This window comes from Anolis sagrei, chromosome 1 (genome assembly GCF_037176765.1).
Source record: "Anolis sagrei isolate rAnoSag1 chromosome 1, rAnoSag1.mat, whole genome shotgun sequence".
Lineage (NCBI taxonomy): Eukaryota > Metazoa > Chordata > Lepidosauria > Squamata > Dactyloidae > Anolis > Anolis sagrei.
In genome coordinates this window covers 314,835,269-314,854,077 of record NC_090021.1, presented here as the reverse complement: position 1 = coordinate 314,854,077, position 18,809 = coordinate 314,835,269, and the positions used below count along the sequence as shown (strand labels likewise).

Genomic DNA, 18,809 nt, shown 5'->3' with positions numbered 1-18,809 from the left:
TTTCAAACCATTCCTACCAGGCTTATCTTAGTTTTCATCATTTTTCTATTGTTTGGAGATACACATTTATAACCTGAGCCAGATTCTTCGAACTGTATCCTAGACTAAGTAGAACAATCTACCACAGAAGTTAAGAAGCTTGGTGTGTTGGAAATTGCAACCTTTCAAACCCCACTATTTATTTATTAATGTATATATTTGCTAACCTGTATTGTATGTATATATTGATTAGTCAGTTTGATTGACCTCTTTGGTGTGAGAGGGGCTACAGAAATGTGATTGTACTGAGCATGTTCAGACTCAAGACTCATTGTGTTATCAGTATGCTTTTGGATTTCAATGGAAGCAGATGTCTTTTGGACTTATGCAGAAACAGTCAACAATATGTTTGCTTTGAAAAGCAGTGAGTATAGTTATACAGTTTGGATTGTCATAAGATATCCACTTAAAGACTATGTACTATTGATTAAGAATGATGCCCTGTGTTCTCAACACAGAAAAACAATATCCTATCTATAACTGAACTTCAATAAGAAATGTACCTGTATGGTGAATTAATACAAGATGTTTGTGAGTAAACAAGATATGTTACTTTGTTTAAAAAAAGACTTCATTTTTGTCTCTGAGTACATATTTTAAACTAAGAGGTTTCAAGGGAGATTATATGTTTTGGGTAACTGCAATTTCAAATACAAAGAAACATTTTAAAAATTCTGCTAGTCAAATATATGTGTTTTTGTGCAGTGTCTTGTCTTTGTCCCTGGCAGTTCAAAGACATGGTTTATCAGTTTAACAGCTGAGTTACCTGTGTGCTATTACATAAACACAGAGCACACAGAGGACTGGGCGACTTATAAGGCGCTGAACAGACTGCGCTCTGGCACCATGAGATGCAGAGCCAACCTCAAGAAATGGGGCTACAAAGTGGAATCCACGACATGCGAGTGTAGAGAAGAGCAAACCACTGACCACCTGCTGCAATGCAACTTGAGCCCTGCCACATGCACCGTGGAGGACCTTCTTGCAGCAACACCAGAAGCACTCCAAGTGGCCAGATACTGGTCAAAGGACATTTAATCAACTACCAAACTCACTAATTTTTATTTTGTCTGTTTGTTTGCTTTGTTCTGTTAGAAATGTAATATAACTTGACTGGTTGTCCTGACACGACAAATAAATAAATTACATAAACGCTAGTGAACATCAGTTTTTCAAAGGGTTGAGTTCTAACAAGGTCATGACTTTCCTTGACTAATGGTTTTTGAAAGGTGGTCTCCAGATATTCATAGAGATTCCCATTTGCCAAAAGGAAATGACATCATTTTTCTTTTTTAAAAGGTTATGAATGCCAATTTCTCCAAAATGGTGAGAGTTCGATTTGGGGGGCAGAGTACAATTTGGGGGGCAAGACTAAATGGCAGCAAGACAAATACAATTACTACTTCTCGCTTGGAAACCATATTTTTAATGACAAAATGTTTTGAAATGTATGATATTACAATACAGAAGAATTCATTTGCCACATTTTCAACAGCAAAAGCTTCCCCCTCCAACCAATGGCTTTGTTATGCTTTCCCGCTTGTATTCAGAAAGAAGGTTCCAAGGATTCTCCCTGTCCCAGATAAGAAAAAGAAAGTTACAGATAGAGGCCCTCTGGGGTGCCTTCTTGTTTCTTATAGAGAACATTTTCTTTCGATTTTTTGAAGTCTTCATTTGTTACTTTCATTCTCCGTTCCCGCAGAGCCATCAAGCCAGCTTCTGTGCAAATTGCCTGCCAGGGAGGGAAGCTTCTGGTTAGAACATCATCCGTCTCACATGTACTAAATGGTATTAGAATGTAACTTTCAAATAAGCTGATTACGATTGTTTGCAGCAGTGTTCAGCTAAGACTGAAATCTTAGTATTGGAATGGAGAAGCATGCAAAAATGTGAGCTTACTAGGGACACAGAAATTTAAGGATGATTCAGAGACTCAAGCTAGAGGGTAATCAGACTGTAAACTACAACAATGACTTTCTTTATAGTGAAACTGCAAGTTGCTTCTGGCATGAGAGAATTGGTCATCTGCAAGGATATTGCCCAGGGGACATTGCCCATCTTGTGGAAGGCTTCTCTCATGTCCATGCATGGGAAGCTGGAGCTGACAGATGGGAGCTCACTCCATCTCACGGATTCGAACCGCCGACCCTCAGGTCAGCACTGCAGCCAGCACAAGGGTTTAATCCATTGTGCCACTGTGGCTCCTAGCAATGACCATGTACTTCTGTTATTCCCTGCACTCATGGAAAAGAGCAACTCACTATCATATCCCAGCCCAAACAGATGATTTACCAAAGAATATGGACAAAGGATTCGAACCTTGATGTGCTCTTCTAAACAAATAACCAAGGAGCAAGTACTACTAGTTCTCTAATGACGTCCTACTCCATTCCTGCATACCCTACTCTCAGAATGAGTGGCCAGGATGTTTAAACATGGGAAGCTTGTGGCTATCCAGGTGTTGGATTTCAATTCCCATAAGCCCTAGCATGACTAAGTGATGCTGGGCATTGCAATCCAACTTGAATGGAAGAGGCACAGGTTTCCCACCACTCACTCCAGGATTTCATTCCCTTTTCAGACAAGTTTCCCCTCTCATAGTCAACACCACTGTTCTCAGGTCACTTTACTGCAATCCATGGCTTCTCAATGTGAGCCAGAAGAAAGGCTCATTGTCTGTTGCCTGAATTAGAAAAGGTTCCCATGATCCTAGATGTTTTATCACAAACCTAGAAAGTTCTGTTTTTAAAAAACTTATCTAAAATTAGGAGCATCCTTCCATTGTTCTTCCAAAAACTGTTGAAGACATTTACAAGTGAGAAGAAGCAAAATGTAGTCTGCAGAAGAAGTCTGAAAGGGAAAACACAAATCTGCATCAAGAATCTTACCTTAATATCTGCACCCGACAGATCGTCTTTAGCCATTATCAGTTCATCTAGAGTAACATCGTCTGCTAAAGTCATTCTGCTGGTATGAATTTGGAAAATACGCTTCTTGGTTTTCTCATCCGGCAGTGGGAATTCAATTTTCCTGTCAATTCGTCCTAGGAAATAGAAAATTACAGCCAGCTCAGGTTTCTGCCTGATGGACAAAAGATGGAAGGCTTACCTTGCGAGGGAGTTTAAGTTTAAGACTAAATATTTTTGTTACTAAAATTAAAAGGGTTGCTGCTAGTTTTCTGGGCTGTATGGCCATGTTCCAGAAGCATTCTCTCCTGACATTTCACCCATATCTATGGCAGGCATCCTCAGAATGTTGTGGGGTTTTGAAATGTCAGGAGAGAATGCTTCTGGAACATGGCCATAAGCTCAGAAAACTCACAGCAACCCAGTGATTCCAGGCATGAAAGCAACAAAATTAAAAGGGTTTGTCACTGAAATGGTTCCCACAGCTGTGTTGGTAAATCACATAATTATATTTTTGAACTCTTCTCTCATTTTACAACACCTTATTCCACGATTAATACACCATGCATTTCTAATTACAGTTATATACTGCCTCCTTTCTGAATATTTCAGAATATCATGTACTTCCATCAAACTTTTCTTTCTTTCAACGCACCTCAAAATATTTAAGGCTTTCAGGTCACCTTCTATCCAAATCTTGGCCAAACCTAGATCTGGTTTGCTTCAGCAAGATTGTTGCACTATGTGCAGTACAACCCTTGTATCCATGGGGGACAGGTTCCAGAACATGTATCTTTTTATTTAATTCGTATCTTTTTATTCCCAGAATTAAAGTTATGAAATTAAAACAGATGCTGGTCCATGAGGTCATGAAGAGTCAGAAGCGACTGATCGACAGAAAAAGGTATCAGAAAACTAACAAAAGGTAATCATGCTAAATTGTAATATAAAAACTCTAGGGAATTAAAAATGTTTGAAAAATGCATCAATAAATCACTGAAAATAAATACAAAACCAATCCACTAAAGGCCAGTCTTCAACAGTCACTTAACTGGTGAAAGCTGACTGGGTTAAAAAAAAGATTTTGCCTGTAACTGGAAGAGTGGATGCTTTAAATTCAACAACTTGGGAACTGCCACTGAGAAAGCCTTTTCTCACATCTCCACCAAAGATGCCTGTGAGCACGACAGAACCGGCAGAAGGAGCTCACCTGAAGTTTTCAGTGCCCAGAAGGCTTTTATGACTTATCTGAGAGTGGTATTTGTTCACAATCATTTGCCTCTTCCTTCTCTTAATCTCATTTCCTGCACTTCAAAAGGCTGAGTTTGCCTTCTTGATTCTGATGCCCTGCTCAATGTATAGTGGTAACATTACATACAGGCAGTCCCCGAGTTATGAACAAGATAGGTTCTTTAGGATTGTTCTTAAGTTGAATATGTATGTAAGTTGGAATAAACACATTTTATAAGTGGAACTCCTGCCAATTTTTGTTTTTTAGTTTTGGATAGCTTGTTTTGCTGTCTGTGCCCCTGTTCAGAAGATTTCACCTCACTTTCTGTCACTGTGACAACTGAATTTTGAAAATTTAAGGTTGTCATGGAACCATGGATTGGTGATGAAGCTTCAGTGGAGACACTCTTTTCCCCATGATAATTCTTCCAGGAGTTGATTTCCTTTCCAGAGATTTCTCTCACTACATGTTGCCTCACCCCCATTTGCAGCTAGGAGTCGTATGTAAGGCGAATGTCTGCAACTTACGGATTGCCTGCAATTAAAACTAAACTAAAAAAAAAGAAGATACTATTCCAAAACCTCCAATTTTTTAAATGTTTAGGCAATTCTGATGTGTGGAAACAAACAGAATACAAAACAACAATATCTTACCTGGCCTGATTAAGGCTGGATCCAGCGTTTCTATTCTGTTAGTGGCCATGATCACCTTGACATCTCCACGTGAATCAAAGCCATCTAACTGATTCAGCAACTCCAGCATTGTTCGTTGGATCTCCCTTTCGCCACCTGAATTAGAGTCGTACCTTGAAAGCAAGAGCAAAAAGGAGCAGAAGCTAAGCTACATGTACCAGTATTTAGAAGTATATTAGAGGCCAAGATGAAGTATTTTGGCCACATAATGAGAAGACAGGAAAGCTTAGAGAAGACAATGATGCTAGGCAAAATGGAAGGAAAAAGGAAGAGGGGCCAACCAATGGCAAGATGGATGAATGGTTGGCTTGACCTTGAAGAAGCTGGGCATGGTGACAGTTGACAGGGGGCTCTGGCGTGGGCTGGTCCATGAGGTCACAAAGAATCGGAAGCGACTGAACAAATGAAAAACATGAAGATGTACCCCCTTCTGTCTTTCCAAAATCTCCTATTATTCAGCTTCAGTAGACAGCCCCTGATTTTAATACCATGACAGGGAAAAGAGGACTGACTTTCCCTATCAATTTGCTCCATGCTATGCTGTCATTGTGGCTGCTGTTGTTTTTAAAAGCAATGCTTCTGAAGCCTAGAAAGACACTTGATCTTGAATCCGACAGTTGTGATCAATCCACTACTGACACTTTGCCTCTCTGGGTTCCATAGGATTATTCCATAGTTCTTTCAGTGGAGGCACAAGGGACTGAAGTTTTTCTGTATACAAGACATATATCTTGGCCCTGAGTTAGACTCTCCCTAGTGATTACTACAACAGGTGCAGAGCCTGGAATTTTCAGAAGTTTTGAGCATACCTTTAAACCTAAACCTTCAACAGTAGTGAAGAACATGTGGTTTTTGAGATGCTGCTGACATGCTATTCCTAGAAACTGTAGACAACAAAGCCAACAGTGAAGAATTGTGAAAGCTGAAATCAGAAAGATTTGAAGGCCCATATGTCCCCAACCCAATCCTAAAATAAGGAGGGTAAAATAGTTTCCTCAATGAACCTGAGATCACTGAAATTCTAGGAAAAAAATATCTACCGGGGAAAAATGTATATCCTGGAATGAGGGCAGAATGGAATACATTTTCTTTGATTTCCAAATCCATCTCAGTAAATGAGTGAAGACAGAAAAAAGTAAACAGACAGAAATGTATTCATGGAAGTGACATTAATGCCCTATACCTACCTTTTGGTACCTATGGCATCAATTTCATCTATGAAAACAATGGATGGAGCGTGTTCCTCAGCGACTCGAAACAGCTCCCGTACAAGCTTTGGACCATCTCCCAGGTACTTCTGTATAAGTTCAGAGCCCACCACTCTCAGGAAAGTGGCAGAGGTCTGATTTGCCACCGCTTTGGCTAACAATGTTTTACCTGTTTGGTTTTCAAGGTACAGAAAAGAAAAATTACTTAGTTATAAAGAATAGTGCTAGCAGCAGAAGCAGCAGTAATCGACCCCGAATCTCCAGCAGAACATCAGCGACTGTGATACCATGTTGAGTAACATGGATGGCTTCAATATTTAGATGTAGGCTTTTAAAAAAATCATTTTCATGCAAAAAGTAAAGTCGAGTCTAGTCGAGTCCAACTATAGGGGGTGTGGTGTTCATCTCTATTTCTAAGCCGAAGAGTCGGCATTGCCTGTACATGCCTCCTAGGTCATGTGACTGGCATGACTGCATAGGGCGCCATTAACTTCCCACCCAAATGGTACCTATTGATCTACTCACATTTGCAAGTTTTCGAACTGCTAGGTTGGCAGAAGCTGGGGCTAACAACAGGAGCTCATCCTATTCCATCTTATGTATAGACTGAATAATGCAGATATGAAAAAGGAAAACAGAAAACAAGTACCTGTGCCTGGTGGCCCATATAGAATGACCCCCTTAGGTGGCTTTATACCCATCTCTTCGTAATATTCAGGATGAGTTAAAGGTAACTCCACAGATTCCTACAGGGAAGAAAATGATGCCATTATCATTTCTGTTCTCCTTCTTCCAAACAGGTCCACAATGTGTATTTTAAAACAGTATAGGTAAAGATTTTCCCTGACATTAAGTCTAGTAGTGTCCAACTCTGGGGGGTAGTGGTCATCTCCATTTTTAAGAGCCGGCGTTGTCTGTAGACATCTCGAAGGTCATGTGGCCAGCATAGAGTGCCATTACCTTCCCACCAGGGTCGTACCTACCGATCTACTCACATTTGCATGTTGTCAAACTGCTAGGTTGGCAGAAGAGGGAGCTCACCCCACTCCCTGCACTACCAGAGGGCTTTAAAACTGTAAATATCAATAATTCAAATATTTTCTGATAAACCACCAGTATGGAACAATAGCCTAGGCATCACATTTGTCTAGAGGATTCTGGAGAATCTAAAACTACAAAAGTATATTTTTCAAACTGTGTTCTTAATCCCACCTCCAGAGTCATAGGCTGATGGTTTTTTAAATGACAGCTTTAAAAAATTACATAAAACACATTGTGACAGCTTCTTGTGAGTGCTAGAAGAAAGAATACCTTGATTTCCTGAATCTGGTTGTCTAAGCCCCCGATATCTGCATATGTCTCTTGCGGGGCTTTCTCTACCTTCATCACGGTAACTAATGGATCTGTGTCATCCATCAGGACTCCTATCACAGCATGGACCTGAACAAAATAAGAGGCGGAAACACCAATAAATAAAGCAGCATGTGTATCAAGAAAATACATTGATTTGACATTTTGTCCAATTGATTTTAAAGCAAGGCACAAACAATACTATCATAGATCTGTCAAAGAGTTCCCCTGCTCAAATGAACTTGAGAGAACCTCTTGCTAGCAGCAAGCACTTCATTTATCTGACAGCAATTTTCAAAATACAAGATGGGAGGAAAATATTGTGTCAGATCCAAAGCTGACATGAAACCCTTCCTCTTCTCTCTTATATCCACAAGTGATTTGAGGGGAGGATGAGCAACCTTGAGACAGCAGAAGCAGTCTCAGAGACCTGTTGAAGTCCTGCCTGCTTTAAAATACAGTGGAATCAAAGCCATATCAAGAAATGTTACTGCCCTAAGACCCAGCAGCTAATGGAATGCAAGCTAAAATAACTGGTACTTCTCTGCTTGTGATCTCTATCCAGATAACATAACATCACAGTCCTCTAACTAACTACAATATGACCAACTTTCTATCCATTGCAGATTATAGTATTTCTTCATGATGCCTGCATATGTCTTAAAACCTCTTGTGACTAAATTAGAGATAGCTAAAATGTGCATGATTCAAACAGAAGGCAGCAGAAAAATGAGAAGCTGGTCCACTTTATCATTTTGCTGAGAGACTATCTCCACTGATTCTGTCTCTCTCTGCACTATTTATAGCCAAGGTCATCACTAAAATAAAATTTCAATTATCAATATGGGTGCCTAAGTTTCCCTGATCTCTTCCACCTTCCTTTTCCATTTGGTTGAAGAACACAGGAATTATTACTCTAATAAAATGTTGTAATATTTACCCCTTTTCAGTGCTTTGCATCAGAGACAAACTGAAGGATACACGACTTACCTTATGATTAAGCAGAACTGAGCAGCCTGGCTCTAGCAAATCCTTGTCTACGAAGGAGAGAATGCTGACATAGTGCTCTGACCCCACAGAAGTGGAGACAATGGCATGATTGTCATCAATGATCTCCTCCAGTGTTCCCACAGACATTGGGGTTCCCCTCAGGTCATCCACCTTGGATCGCTCTTCCTGCAGATCAAAATATGTGATTATGCACTACAATAACTCATCACCCAATAGCTTTGTATGTTTTATGACCTTTGAGGTTTCAGAGGGTCAACTTATCTCTGTTTGTTGTGGGACCTGACATTTAGAATGTGTAAGGTTGTGCAACATAAATAAAATTTCCACCTAAAAAGCCGAAACTATATCAACAAATGGCTTGAGCAAAACAAGAAAAGAAAAACAAAAATAAAACAAAAAGGATAATTTAGGAGTGTAGAGAGAACAGTCTTAATTTTTTTTTCAAGATCTACCTCTTGCTTTTCTTCCAAAGGCTTCATCTGTTCCTGGTTCCTGATGAATTCTTCTTCCATCAAAAGGTAATCTTTAATTCTTTCCAACTTCAACAATTTGAGTCTGCACTGGGTGTGAGGGGTTACTACAATTAAAGGGGGAAAATCAGCACAACATAAAGTCAAAATTTGAGACAAAACATTGTCTGTGTGGGTAAACTTGAGGAAAACAGTAGTTTAATTCATCGCTGGCAAAAGACAATTTCTGAAGCAAAGGACAAGATTACACCTCTGCACAGAAATTAATCTGAATAGCAGATAAGTCTTAATTGAATACAGCATGATGGGACAGAGTAACCATCATATCTGAGGCAGTGGACTAAGATAGGGAATTCAGAGCATGAGGAATATACCCCTGTGTTTTCTATTGATGGTGTTGATACCATTACAATTGCTAACACTTTCGCCCTGCTTGTTCTCCATTATGTCACACTGACAATTTAAATGGCTTCTGCTTATCCGGATTTTGTTCCTTTCCTGATCTCCATGGACACTGCTTTTTGGGGAAAGAATGTAAATCTAAACTGGATGGCATCAGACAGAAACAAGTAATCTCCAGTGGCAGGATTTCAAGCAATTTCTCTGAACAGAATGCCACAATGATATTACACTGAGTTTTTTTTAAAGGTTTTACTGATTTTTTACTTTGGGGATTTGATTTTTGAGAAATTAGTAGCATTATTGTTATTCCAATTTTTGATTAATTTCTGTTTTGCAGAGAGCTAGTTAACATTTTAATACTTTTTTCCCATGTGGCCAAATGTTCAAATATGTCTCTATTTTTCGCAAACTAATCCTAAACTAATCCTAATTCTAGAAGAGGTATTCTGGGCATCTGCAGATATGGACACACAGACAATAAGAATGCTGCTTCATAGAGAGTTAGTTCATTAGCCCATTTATAACTGACACTTAACTGACACTTAGGTTTTTCAAGATTTCACCCAGAGAGGCTTCTTGCAGCTGAACTGAGTTTTTAAAACACAGGCTCCCAATACTCAATTGTGGGTTTTCTCTACGTAATTGTGCGTACTATTATTCAATATGTCCGCTCATCAAGAGGCACACAATCTAACTGTGCTTACCCAGGGGAAGTTTGCTGGCAGCATCTGGTCCCTTTGTTTTCTTCTTCTTTTTCCCCACTCGGGTCGGAACTGGGGGTTCGTATTTTTTCTTTTTGTCCTTTTTATTTTAAAAATCAAGCAGAAAGAATCATAATGGGGATAGGTCTAAATCCTATTGTTAGCCCCAAATTAGAGCAGATCTAACGAATCAACATTATTTTGGTGAAGTCAAAATGTATGTAAGTGCTACTACTGTAACTGATACAGATATCAGCAGTACAGTGTAAAGAAATATAGGAGGATTGGGATGGGAGTAGATTTCACCTCCATGTCATACAATTATTTACACCAGAAATTAAAGAAAACTAAGTTAGTAATCCCAACCTATAGCTCTTAACAAACACCTATGAAACAAACATGGATTAATACTTCTCTTGCTAGATATGACTCAAGAAAAAAAATTACATCTGTGTCTTTAATGGCATCCCAAGTAGATCCCTGACAATCTCAGCTCCAGCCATCTGGCTGTGAAATTAACATTCTGAGCATTCCCTCCAAGCTGCTGTCTCATCCTACTTTATAATGAAGATTAGCGAATCTGGGGAAGTAATCTGTGCTTCTATTTCACAAAAACTTCCTAATTCGATAAAAAACATTCACATGGTCCAAATAATAACTGGCTCCAACAACCATCACAAAATTAAGCAACAGATGTTTTAGATCTGTTGAGAGGGATTTCATGATGAATTACAGTTTTTTAAGGAAGAGGTAACAGTACAGAAAGGACTTCAAGTGGAGCAGTCACAATTTGTTATGGCCATATTAAAGGGCAAGATACATTTATTGAAAAACCCCATCTGATCTCTTCCTTAAAGTCATGTTAAATGAGAAAGAGATGTGGGTAATTCCTGGTTACAAATCAGAGTTTACAATAATGTCCAAAGTGACACATTACCTAAAAGCAACTAATACAATACTTAGAAGACTTAGAAAACTAGACTACTGCATTGCCAGTCTGAGACAGAAATAACATATAAATGAGATACAAAGTTTCTTATGTAGAAAGTGAAAGTATGTCTGAGAAAGTGCAATTTGAATTTTTCAATTTGCATGGAATATTTTTTCTAGAAGAACATTTAATGCTGCACTTATTTCAAGAAAGTCCATTATACACCTCATCCACACAAAATCCCTTATTTCTTTATTCTTACTTTGTCATCCTTCTTGCTACCCCCAGGGCCATGTCCACCACTCTGACTTTGACCCTAATGGGAAAAAAAAACAAGCAGAATATAATATACAGCTGAAAAACAATTGTTTCCCTTAGTGCAGTTGAAATAACATCTATACAGGTATATGTCAATTAACAAAGTGGATGTATTCCTGGGCTTTACCTCTCAAACAGAAACTTTGGTACCAATGGAAAAAAAATGTCCTGGAAAAAAATAGAGCTAGGTTTCTCACTACAAAGAAAAGAACAGCTGTTCAACAAGTTTCAAGCAAACTTTTTTTATTCAAAACTTAAATTATGCACAGGTAAACTGAAAACAAACAAAGACATTTTGAATTCTCTGGAGACCACTCGATAGTTCTTTCCAAAATGTACCCAGAGAAGATTGTTTTCTTTCAACAATCTCCTTTCATTATAATTTTCATTTCAGTGGCAAGTATTTTATTTTTTTGCAATATATCAAGGTAGCTGGTAATGCCTGCTAATGTCCTTTCCCCTTATTGTAGATACAAGGTGGATACTACACTGGGTCCCGGCCCCAAACAGGGTCCCCTTAACTCAAAATTGGGGTCACGAAAAATGTGTCAACAGCAAAAGGTTTCTGAACCACCCATTTACACAAATCTGTTAGTAACAATGTGCACTGTTGATAGTGGCCTCTGCAGAAAATGCTTCAGCTGTACTCCTCACAAAAAGGGGAAACTGCAGGTGTTTTTGACTTTAACTCCCACAGTTCCTAACAGCCGGTGGGAGTTGATGTCCAAAATACCTGGAGAGTCAAAGTTTGCCAGCAAAAATATGATAGCTGGGACCCTACGCTGGTTGCACACTGTGGGTCAGAATTCATGAAGGGAAGATATGTATGAGACAGTGCAGTGAGTGAGAGATGCAGCTGGGAGGAAGGAAGGAAGGGAGAGGGAGAGGGGGAGAGGGAGAGGGGGAGGGGGAGGGGGGAGGGGGGTCTATGGCTTACACATCCTGCCTCCTGGAGTCCCCACTCCTCCACTGTCAAAAAGCTGGCAGGGGAAAGCACAAGAAGAGGGGAAGAGGACTCTGGTTCCTGCTGCTCTGTTTGCACTTGGCCCTTGTAAAAACCTTCCCTGGCTACCAGCACACTTTCCGCCCTTTGAGGAAAGCAGCTCTAGCAGCTGAGAAAAGTTCAAGCGGACTTCCCTTCATTAATTCTGACATGCATTGTGCAACCAGTGTAGGGTCCCAGCTATCATATTTTTGCCCGTTTGCCCATGCCTACTCTGGTGTCATGAGGCTATCAGTCCCACTATGCCTTTGCAGACTCACAAAAAGTAACTGCTGTCGATTCACTTGCCTTTTGTGATTTTCCCTATTAATATAATTTGTTCTTTTGAGCACACACTGATGTTGACTGACCCCGCATGAGGAAAAAGAAGAAAAAACCTTTGGATTCCTTAATAATATGCCCATTTCTGGGACAGTGGGGAAGTCTGGCCAAGAGACATCCAGACCATTTGCTACAGGAGGCATCATCAAATGTAAGCTGCTAGGAATTGTGGGAGTTGAAGTCCAAAACACCAGGAGGGCCTAAGTTTGCTAAGGTCTGTTCTACACAGAGTCACTCCACTTTTGGCTGCCTTTACACTGTAGAATTAATACAATTTGGCATTACTTTAACTACCATGGCTGAATGCTATGGAATCACAGAAGTTGTAGTTTTACATGGTCTTTAGCCTTCTCAGCCAAAGAGGGCTGTTATCGATCAAGCTACAGCTCCCAGGATTCAGCAGTATTAATTCTACAGTTATAGATCAGGCCTGGGCAAACTTGGGCCCTCGAGGGGTTTTGGACTTCAACTCCCACAATTCCTAACAGCCTCAGGCCTCTTCTTTTCACTGAAAGGAAGGGGCCTGAGGCTGTTAGGAATTGTGGGAGTTGAAGTCCAAAACACCTCGAGGGCCCAAGTTTGCCCAGGCCTGGTCTAGACGAAAGATGAGGGACGATGACAAGGCACAACACTGCGAAGGGGACGGACGAACCAAGGACTGAGCCTAAGGAGCAGCTCTCCGCCCTCCTCAGGGCACCCGCTTCCCTCAGGGACGCCCACCACAACACAACTCCCACAATCCGCTCTCTTCGCCCGCGGCACCCTTCTCACTTACCATTCTGCTCACTCACAACCCGCCGCCGGAAATGCTCAAACTTCTCTGAACAGCGGAAGCGGAAGCAGGCCTGCTACGGGACGCGAGGAGGGTCAAGCTGTTGCTAAGGAGAGGGGGGCAAGCGCGCGAGGGGGAGGGCGGGGCCAAGCGTTGCTGTGGAGACGGAGGCAAAAGGAGGCGGGGCCAAGGAAGAGTCAGATTTACTTGGCATTCCAAAAGGAGAGGAAGGAAGTGGAGCAGTGTTTTGGTGATGGCAGCTAGACAGACAATCATGTCTCTTTGGTTGTTTCATTATATAAAATATAATATAAATAAAAATATAATACAAGGATAAAATAGAACATAAAATAGAAATATACTATAAATAATATAAATAAAAATATAATACAAGGATAAAATAGAACATAAAATAGAAATATACTATAAATAATATAAATAAAAATATAATACAAGGATAAATTAGAACATAAAATAGAAATATACTATAAATAATATAAATAAAAATATAATACAAGGATAAAATAGAACATAAAATAGAAATATACTATAAATAATATAAATAAAAATATAATACAAGGATAAATTAGAACATAAAATAGAAATATACCATAAATAATATAAATAAAAATATAATACAAGGATAAAATAGAACATAAAATAGAAATATACTATAAATAATATAAATAAAAATATAATACAAGGATAAATTAGAACATAAAATAGAAATATACCATAAATAATATAAATAAAAATATAATACAAGGATAAAATAGAACATAAAATAAAAATATAATATAAAATAATATAAATGAAATATAATACAAGGATAAAATTGAACATAAAATAGAAATATAATATAAAATAATATAAATAAAAATATAATCAATGATACAATATAAAATAAATACATATAATACAAGGATAAAATAGAACATAAAATAGAAATATAATATAAAATAATATAAATAAAATATAATCAAAGGATGCAATATAAAATAAATAGAAACAATACATATAATACAAGGATAAAAATAAATAAAATAAAATATAAAAATAAATATAAAAAGATAAAATAGAACGTAAAATATAAATACCTTGAGAACCGCATCTCGGCCTACGAGCCCACGAGGACCTTAAGATCATCCGGGGAGGCCCTTCTCTCGGTCCCGCCTGCCTCACAGGCACGCCTGGCGGGGACAAGAGAGCGGGCCTTCTCGGTGGTGGCCCCCCGGCTGTGGAACTCCCTCCCTGCTGAAATCAGACAGGCGCCTTCCCTCATGGCCTTCCGCAAGGGCCTGAAAACCTGGCTCTTTGAGAAGGCCTTCAACTAAGTGCTATGTTTTTGGAATGACCACCGGAATGGACCATGACTACGAGATTGATTATGACCCTAAACAAGACGAAGCGGATTTTTAGTTAAGTAGCTGTGTATTAGTAAGATGTGTGTTGTGGTCCTGATTTATTGTAACCTGTTGTCCTTTGTGTTCTATGTTCTGTACACCGCCACGAGTCGCCTTCGGGCTTGAGAGTGGCGGTTAACAAGTGCAAATAATAAATATAAATAAATAAATAAATAATACAAGGATAAAATATAAATATAAAATAAAATAATATAAATACAAATATAATCAAAGGATACAATATAAAATAGAAACAATACATGTAATACAAGGGTAAAAATAAAATATAAAATAAAATATAAACATACTATATATAAAAGGATAAATAGAACAAAATATAAATATAATATAAAATAATATAAATAAAAATATAATCAAAGGATACAATATAAAATCAAATATATATCTATATAAATAAAAATGTAATGTTTGTTTGTGGGATTAACATAACTCAAAAACCACTGGATGAATTGACACCAGATTTGGACACAAGACACCTATCAGTGACCATCACTCATAAAAACACTGAAAAACCCAGCAGAAGGGACTTAAAAGCCAAAAAATTAAAAAATATATTACAATGCATTTGCAAAACCACATATATACACATGTAGACAAATATATACACACATATATATACACACAAAACACATATACACAGACTGGGCTACAGCAACGTGAAGTGGGGATGGCTAGTATATATATATAAAAGGATAAAAATATATATAAAATAAAATATAAAAATAATATACAATAAATAAAATATAATACAAGGATAAAATATAAAATAAAATATTAATATAATATAAATAATATAATACAAGGATACAATACAATATAAATATATAAATATAATATACAATATAATAAAAGGATACAATATAAAATCAAATATAAAAATATAATACATATCCACATATAAAATAAAAGGATACAATATAATATAAAATATAAATATAATATAAAATAATATAAATTTAAAAATATAATAAAAGGACAGGCCTTTATTCAGAGCCATTTTTCTGAGGGTGCATCTACACTGTAGAATTAATGCAGTTTGGCACCACTTTAACTGCCACGGCTCAAGGCTATGGAATTTTGGAATTTGTAGTTGGATGAGAGAAAGCACCCTTTGGCAAGTGAAGGATGAAGACCTTGTAAAAACGACACCTCCCAGGATGCCATAGGATTGAGCCATGGCAGTTAAAGTAGTGCCAAACTGCAATAATCCTACAGTGTAGAACAGGCATGGGCAAACTGGGGCCCTCCAGGTGTTTTGGACTTCAACTCCCACAATTCCTAACAGCCATAACACCTGGAGGGCCCCAGTTTGCCCATGCCTGGTGTAGATGCACCTTCAAATGGTTTGTCATTACTTTCCTCTGAAATGTGGCCTGCAGCACAGTATTCTTTGACTGTTCCCCATCCAAGGAAAAGGAAGGTGAAAGAAGCCAGCAGAGGGCTCTGTATAACTACATTTCAAAATGTTCTTAGCTTGGAAGTAGAAGCCAAATTGCCATAGCATTTAACATTTTTCAACTTCCTCTAAAAAGCTTTAGTTTCCCCAATCTGGGTTGTTTCAGGTGATGTACAGAGGAAGGAGGCAGTTTGGCTGGAGTTTACTTCCAATATTTATCAAAGTAAAAGAAGGGGAGAGATTATTTCCCAAAGCCTGAAGTACGATTTAATTGGTAGCTTTATGTTACTGTTGTTTTATGTTAGGTTTTCATGTTTTGTAAGGCATTGAATTTTCCCATGAATATGTTGGAAACCGCTTTGAGTTATATACCGCTTTGAAAAAAAAAAGTATATAAATAAAGTAAATAAATAAATAAATACTTTTTGAATGCATCAAACATGTACCATCAGGAAGGTGATGATTTATTTCACTTGCATTTTACTATTTTCAGCTACTGAAAGAGTAGCCATGAATGACATTGAAAGAGAAACATGCCAGAAACCAAATAGAAGCCTAGTAACAACCAGAGTGCCTCTTCACCAGGCATGGACAAACTTGGGCCCTCCAGGTGTTTTGGACTTCAGGTGTTTTGGACTTGCACTGGGACTGCGGCGCAGCTGGCTGGGAGTCAGCTGCATTAAGATCACTACTGACCGAAAGGTCATGAGTTTGAAGCCAGCCCGGGTCGGAGTGAGCTTCTGACCATTTGTGTAGCTTGCTGTCAACCTTCGCAGCCCGAAAGAGAGTTGCATCTGTCAAGTAGGAAATTTAGGTACTGCTTATGCGGGGAGGCTAATTTAACTAATTTATGATGCCATAAAATCTCCAGCAAGTATGCAAAAGAATGAGGAAGTACTCCAGCAGTGTCACAAACGGGCAATGAAGCGAGAGCTCCCCTGGTGGCCAGAATACTCTCATGAAGCTGGAATGTTAAATAGCCTATGTGTGTCTGTCTATACATGTTGTGTGTCTATGGCACTGAATTTTTGCCATGGATATGTACATTGTAATCTGCCCTGAGTCCCCTCCGGGGTGAGAAGGGCGGAATATAAATACTGTAAATAAATACTGTAAATAAACTCCCACTCTTCCAGACAGCCTCGAGTCCATCCCTTTACCAAGTTTGCCCATGCCTGATCTACATTGTGGAATTAATGTAGTTTGACACTACTTTAACTGTTCTGGCTCAGTGCTAGAGAATCCTGGGAATTATAGTTTGTTGAGTCACCAGCATCCTGGGCAAAGGACTTGTAAATAATCTACAATTCCTATAATTCCGTAGGATTGAGCCATGGTGGTGCCAAATGCATTAATTCTTGGGATTAATTCTTGGGTAGCCTTGGGATTGTTGTGCTAACTTCTCATACGGCAAGTACAATAGGGAAAAAAGAAAAGAAGAAAAAAGTAACCCATTTGCAGTGAATAGATAAGAAACCAAAAGAAGATAATCTTTGCAAGAGAGAGGTACAAGCCAGCTCACATTGACTTCCTGGATTTAGAGGAGCCCGTACACATGTACAGATTATCTGTATGTTACGGTGTTTAAAAATGGAAATCAGATGCAAGCTTGGCAGTCTACTATCTCACTCAGCCTTAAATAGATTTTGAGGTGTTGTGTCATGTATGATAAAGAAGACAATACTCTGTGGCATTAATACACTTCGACACTACTTGAACTGCCATGACGCAGTGCTATGAAATCAGAAGATTTGGAGTTTTACAAGATCTTTAGTTTTCTGCACCAAATAGTGCTGGTGCCTCACCAAACCACAATTCCCAGGATTCCATTGCATTAAGACATGGTAGTTAAAATGATGTGAAAATGGGTTAATTTTACAGTGTAGATGCACCCCAAGTCTTGCAGAAAGTAGTAGAATGCCAGAGCTTGGATGTATCCTACCAGTTGTTTGCCTATGAACATTCAACCGGGTTTCCTTCTTTTATCTCTTCCTCCATTGTCTTCTGGGAATGTTGTTTCTATATGTTTTCTAGTCATTTGCGACGTATGGCAATCCTAGGGCAACCCTATCACATGTATCTGGGGGAGAGTGAGTCCCATTGAGTAGACTTAGACCCCCATCTACACTGCCATATAATGCAGTTTAACTGCATTGAACTGAATTATATGGCAGTGTAGATCCATACAATCCAATCAAACTGCATTGTGAAAATACATTGTATGACAGTGTAGACAGGGCTGTACTTTTCATAGAATCATAGAGTTGAGCCATCCAGTCCAACCTCCTGCCAAGAAGCAGAAAAATCGCATTCAAAGCACCCCCGACAGATGGCCACCCATCCTCTGTTTAAAAGCCTCCAAAGAAGGAGCCTCCACCACACTGCTTAACAGCTCTCACAGTCAGGAAGTTCTTCCTAATAATCAGATGGAATCTCCTTTCTGTAGTTTGAAGCCATTGTCCCATGTCCTAGTCTCCCTATAACTTCCCCTCACATATTTATACATGGCCATCATGTCTCATCTCAGCCTTCTCTTCTCCAGGCTACATGCCCAGCTCTTTAAGCCGCTCCTCATAGGGCTTGTCCTCCAGACCTTTGATCATTTTAGTCGCCTCCTCAGGACACATTCCCGCT

General features: G+C 38.8%; 1 protein-coding gene across 1 annotated transcript; it reads right to left on the bottom strand.

Annotated features, from left to right (window-relative positions):
- Positions 1-1,442: 1,442 nt before the first annotated feature.
- PSMC1 (proteasome 26S subunit, ATPase 1) lies at positions 1,443-13,464 on the bottom strand. Its single transcript, XM_060756844.2, has 11 exons — positions 13,359-13,464; positions 11,204-11,257; positions 10,014-10,110; positions 8,890-9,014; positions 8,417-8,602; positions 7,388-7,516; positions 6,726-6,822; positions 6,056-6,245; positions 4,830-4,981; positions 2,928-3,082; positions 1,443-1,771 (listed from the first exon to the last, which is right to left on the bottom strand). Exons 1-11 carry the CDS (start codon positions 13,359-13,361, stop codon positions 1,637-1,639), a joined length of 1,323 nt encoding a protein of 440 aa, XP_060612827.1. The 5' UTR covers positions 13,362-13,464; the 3' UTR covers positions 1,443-1,636.
- Positions 13,465-18,809: the final 5,345 nt, after the last annotated feature.